This window comes from Electrophorus electricus, unplaced genomic scaffold (assembly GCF_041902795.1).
Source record: "Electrophorus electricus isolate QZ-2024a unplaced genomic scaffold, ASM4190279v1 Scaffold70, whole genome shotgun sequence".
NCBI lineage: Eukaryota > Metazoa > Chordata > Actinopteri > Gymnotiformes > Gymnotidae > Electrophorus > Electrophorus electricus.
This window is the reverse complement of record NW_027658787.1, coordinates 458,379-463,944: the sequence shown is the minus strand read 5'-3', so window position 1 is coordinate 463,944 and position 5,566 is coordinate 458,379. Positions and strand designations below refer to the sequence as shown.

The 5,566-nt window shown below is 40.1% G+C and overlaps 1 protein-coding gene across 1 annotated transcript; it reads right to left on the bottom strand.

Moving 5' to 3' along the window:
- Positions 1–80: 80 nt before the first annotated feature.
- Positions 81–5,209, bottom strand: LOC145656497 (peptidyl-prolyl cis-trans isomerase A-like). Its single transcript, XM_081709665.1, has 6 exons — positions 4,996–5,209; positions 4,428–4,458; positions 3,379–3,467; positions 1,998–2,094; positions 1,022–1,097; positions 81–820 (listed from the first exon to the last, which is right to left on the bottom strand). The coding sequence occupies exons 1-6, from the start codon at positions 5,143–5,145 to the stop codon at positions 685–687; spliced, it is 579 nt and encodes a 192-aa protein (XP_081565791.1). The 5' UTR covers positions 5,146–5,209; the 3' UTR covers positions 81–684.
- Positions 5,210–5,566: the final 357 nt, after the last annotated feature.

Below are 5,566 nucleotides of genomic sequence, written 5' to 3'. Positions count from 1 at the left end.
CACTACTACACATCAAACTTGAGTCTGGCCTGTGGATGCTTTAACTTTCTAGAGGAGACAAGAGGCAGAAAGACCTGGAGGACCACATGTCAAAGGTTTTATTCCTGAGATTAGTTACAGTTCAGCAAAACAAGAAAGACTAAACAAAGTGAAAAATAAACAAATTACTACCCTTAACTGCAGAACATACCCTCTGCATTCCTTAGGCAACACTACATTCAGAGCCAACTCACATGCACACAAATATACATTGTACAAGTGTGTGCACGCACACACACACACAATCAGTGAAGTCATGGTTATTCAAATAAACTTCAGTCAGGTTTTACATCATTTAAAGTTTGTAATCACCCAGAAGTACATCTTGAACAGAGGAAGCACCCTTGAAATGTTTATTTTTCACAAAATTTAAGTAACATTCACATTAGAACAAGATTTAGAACTCTACTCACCTAAGAGTTCAAAGCCTATATTTAGCCAGTTAATCCACCCCATTACTTCAGCCCTAATGCACATCTCCAGATATGGCTGTTATTGATGCAGACTTTTCAGCAAAAAAAACATACACACACACAGCTAAGTGGTTCACGCTGTGTGCATTTCTGCTAGGTTTCAGGTGTATTTTTGATCAGTGCTGAGTGTGATTACAGAGCTCTAGAGCTGGGATAGACAGTTGTATTCAATCTACTTCAGCTCTCCACAGTCAGCAATTGTGATCCTCTTGGAGGTTTTTCCAGAGCGAGAGCCTAGAGCCTCCACCTGCTTCACCACTTCCATCCCATCCTTCACACTGCCAAACACCACATGCTTCCCATCCAGCCTGCTCACACACACAAACACACACTTCAAGAAATGCATATACACAACATTGTAATTTTGTGCTTGCATATACATATATACTAAGAAAAAGTTGGAGAACAAATCCAAAAGAACTCAGCAACAAATTGAAGCAACATGGACAGAAACTGAAACTTGTGTGTGTGCAATATATTTTTTAAGTTCATACACAGCTTTAACATACCACTGTGTTTTAGCAGTGCAAATGAAGAACTGGGAGCCATTGGTGTTGGGTCCAGCATTGGCCATAGAAAGAATACCTACAATACACAAGATAGTGTTACCACTAGCTACCTTTAACTTTAAACATATTTGAACAATCAGAACAAGACTGTCAAGGGTTTATACTCATGGGAGAGACATGGGCTGAACATGGGTCTTCAACAACTAAGTAAACTAAAGGTGACTGAAATGGTTTCGTGCATTACTTTGATAAGCAATGCCATCTAGTGGTGGTTAATTATGCTTCAGTCAGATGGTTCTTTGTTTTTTAAAAGAACTCCCAATCCCTGCAAGTCTTTTCTGCCTTACCATGGATTGCAGTTGCTATACAGTTTAATCTTCAGCTTTTTGTGGGTGAACCCAATGCAACAAGGACTCCTGAAGGATTGGCCAATTGCTGTAATTGGACAGACAACTGCAGTAACAAGTCTCCTGATGAACCTACATGTTCACAGTCATGTTTTTCAAAACATACATGGCCTTAAGTCCTTTCTACATGTCAAACAAAAAACCTCCCAGTTTAATACTAGAGGCCTGAAGATGTGAGGCCTAGTGAATTCTAAATGAATGCCACATAGGACTACAAAACACACACCACATGTGCCCACAAGTTATTTTTCCAATTCCTGTGCTGTTTTTCAAGAAGGTTGTCAATGTGAACACTACTCAAACCATGTGTGGATTTTTCCCAGCATGGCTGTCTCTGTGAACACTACTCATACCATGTTCTGTGTGGTGTTTTTGTGTGCCTCTGCCACTTTATACTATTACATAGCTTCCTGATCTGAGTTTTTGTAATTGAGAATCTGTGTTAACAAAAATTAAATATTTCTTTAAAAAGTCTCTTCAGTAAATTGTATGAAAAGATAAGCAGAGGAAAAAAAATTCCCCTTTAAATCCATCCAAAACAGATCAGACCAAACACTTAGTGCCGTCACCTGGCCCAGTGTGGTTCAGTTTGAAGTTCTCATCTGGAAACCGTGGGCCGTAGATGGACTTTCCTCCCGTGCCATTTTGATGGGTGAAGTCGCCGCCCTGCAGGCCAAACACAGTATTCACCACAGCTCTTCAACACGCTCAAGCTCCAGACCACTAATGGCCAATATAGGCTTCATTTACAGTTTCAGAAATTTCACCGATCTCCTCTTATACATGAGGGATAAACAGTTTTCCTCTACCATTCGAGTCAGCCTACCTCATTTTAATAGTTTAGACCATGGCATTGTTAAATAATTGATTCTGATGTCATTACTTATTTTTTCCTAAACCAAGTGAAAGACATTTAACTCTAGCCATCAAGCAAGGAATACGCATTATAGCATACATCACATATTGTAGTGCTACAGTGCAATGCAGAGGTAGTGTATTTCTCTTTATTTTTTGAGTTACAACTGCACAAATAACAGAAACAATGGAGGTTCTTCTCTGAAGACTTCTAAATATGAATATATAGTTTTGTTGGCCCAGTAGATATGGGCAGCAACGAGTAGATTTCAAAGGCAAGCCATCACGTGCAACTAGTGAACTTTCTTAAATGTTAAACTCTGATTTACAGCAGAGTGAGTGTGAAATACCGATTTACAGTCTGGCCTCAAGAGGGAGTCCCTGGGTGTTTGCTCTCATTTCTGCAAGACCCAGTTTGGTCAAGTCTGAGGGCTGGATTCAGTCATCATGCACACATCATTCTCAGCAACTGCTGGACTGAAGAAAGGGCAGAAAAAGGCCTAGGAGCCCCCATTCTTTTGTGATCCTCTTTGTAGCAATTAAAAGGGGCATTCAAAGTTAATTACCAACTACTTTGCTACATGACCTCACCCTTCTTTCTGTCTTCTATTTCCACACAACTCACTCCAATCCAGATCTACCAGTAGTCCCCAAGACCAGGCAGGCCTTACTGACTTTGCTAATAATAGGACTGATTATCAGTATTGTTGCCCCAGGATGATAAACACCATCCCTGCTTTAAGTGGAACAGTAATCTGAAAATGTGGTTCCTCTGCACCAACTTGGCACTGCTGCACAACTGAGATACCAAACTGTGCTGCTGAGTCACTCCTGTCTGAACGGAACAACATGAGCAGCCCAACTTGTCTCCTGACAAGTCAAAGACATCACACAACCTGTTGAATCTTGCTTTGGAGGGAAGTAATTCCTGTCCACATTGCCCACCGAACTTTCAATTCCAAAGAAACATGCCAAAGAAGCAGCTCATAAGGACCAGTATGGTCCAACATGGTTGGGTGCTTCAAACCTAAGAGCTACTTTACACGCATGAAGTTGGATTTCTGCTGGATACATTACAACAGTGTGTGTAGCTACCTGACACATGAACTGTGGAATGACTCTGTGGAAGATGGAGCCTTTGTAGCCAAAGCCATGCTCCCCAGTACATAGCGCTCTGAAATTCTCTGAGAGAGAGAGAGAGAGAGAGAGAGAGAGAGAGACATGAGGTGGAATCTATGTAAATGTGTATGAATTACTTAAAATGAATGAATGCAAAATGCACCCTTAATCTACCTGACCTTTAAATCTGAATGCGCCTACATGCGCGATTTTACGGTATTTCGCTTCTCACCGCAACCGTACGTTCCTTAAGCAAAGAGAAACGGTGACTTTCTTGTATTTTGACCTTTGGCGTAAACACGCACTTTCACTACATTTAAAAGTACAAAATACAGCTTACCTAATTGAACTAGTTTACTTGCATCATTATGTTAAACTATTTAAATATATTACTAATTGTGTTTAATAGCATTATATAGAAAAACATTTTTGCACAATGTTTTTCAGAAGTTCATTATAGAGCTTGACTGCCAGCTAAAACAGGGGTCATCAGTAGTGCAATGTTGCAAATGTGCAGGGCAGGGGGTACTTCCGTGCTGAAAAACTCTACTGCCAAGAGTGGTAGCCCTTGGCTATCATCAGATCAAGTTTGAAAAGATTCTATTGTTCCAGGTTTAATACATCAATATTAAAGTCCTTGTATTTGTAATGATGTTCAAATGCCCATTTAGTTTAGAGAAAGAATGGCTACATTTTCCCATAAGGCCAAAACAGCTCTACAACCAGCCAGGTGTGATAACCTTTGGCCTATCAGCAGTGCAAATTTGGACAGAACTGTTTATAAAATCTAATTGCACAATACAAAGCTGTCTAAAAATATAAGTAATTGTGTTTAACATAATGATGCAAGTAAACTAGCTCAATCAAGTAAGCTGAATGTTGTACTTTTAAATGTAGTAAAAGTTCGTGTAAACATCAAAGCTCTTCCAAAAATACGAAAGAGCGCTAGGTTGCGGTGAGCAGGGAAATACCGTCAAATCGCGCATATATGCACGTTCAGATTTAAAGCACGGATGTTGTCTTACCTGCTGTTTTTGGAACAACGTCGGCATTCAGCTGAAGAAGAACAACAACAACAACCCAAGTCACTGAGGCGATATTTATAGCTAGCCATCTACGCAGGAACATTTACGATACACGCGTAAAATCAGTTGTTCTTACTTCAGAATCAGACTTGTGGAATCAGACTTGTGCCTGTCTATTCAAAATATAGGCAAACGATACTTTGAGAAAATGCTCTTTCCCTGCATTTCTAAACTGTTTGTCTTATGTATCGCTATGTTACAGCCGGCTGTAGCTAGGTAGACGTTGCCTGCAAATAAACCCTTCATAGACCAACAACTGCATTCTCACACTTCACTGTCTAACGACATGAACGCTAGCGTTAACTATCTGAAATTAGACCGGATCATAGTATTAATCAGGTTGCGATTGGCCATTTTTGCTGAACTCAAAACTGGTGAAAACGAGGTACAAACGATAACCAGGCAATATCCGTCTTATAGACCATATATACTTATTAGCTTAAAGGCTAAGCACGGTGGGCTAGCTAACTAGGAACCAAGTCCACGCGTCAAGTTCAATCACGCTTACCTCGAAGGTTACTCGACCCAGCGGCTGATTATCCGCTGCGATATCAAAGAATACGACGGGATTGTTGTTGACTTGGGGCCCGCTTGCATACATACGAGCAGCTGTAAACGCTAAGGAGCATAATTTAATTCTATTACTTATTAAAATCATTGTCGTGCTATCACACCGTCAGTTAAACCGCCTGTTTCACACCGCCACAGGAAGTTGAGCGCAACCACAGCAACACTGTTCCGCGCTGCCCTCTTTCGTATTTTATACACTCTGATAAGGATATTTTCTACATTTTATTTCTTTAGAAAATGGCTTTCAAACTAAGTGCAACCACGTCTCATTAAGTGATCAGCTGAATAACGTCCTATAAGTAAAGGTGACAACTACATCTGAACTTCCAAACTTACATGTGCAGTGCACATTTTATTAGAAACAACAAGCATATCATAGTTGGTGAATTTGGAAAAACTTTGGTTGAAAGTGGGCTTACAACTAAAGGTTTAACTGGTACGTTAAAGATAGATAGATAGATAGATAGATAGATAGATATGTTTATTAATCCCAGGGGGAAATTGACATA

Excerpts from the sequence above, each read along its gene's own strand:
- LOC145656497 (XM_081709665.1), bottom strand. The coding sequence starts at position 5,145 with ATGATTTTAATAAGTAATAGAATTAAATTATGCTCCTTAGCGTTTACA. Across the intron at positions 4,459-4,995 it reads TGGGTCGAGTAACCTTCGAG|CTGAATGCCGACGTTGTTCC; the intron begins GTAAGCGTGATT and ends GTTCTTCTTCAG. Across the intron at positions 821-1,021 it reads TGCACTGCTAAAACACAGTG|GCTGGATGGGAAGCATGTGG; the intron begins GTATGTTAAAGC and ends GTGTGTGAGCAG.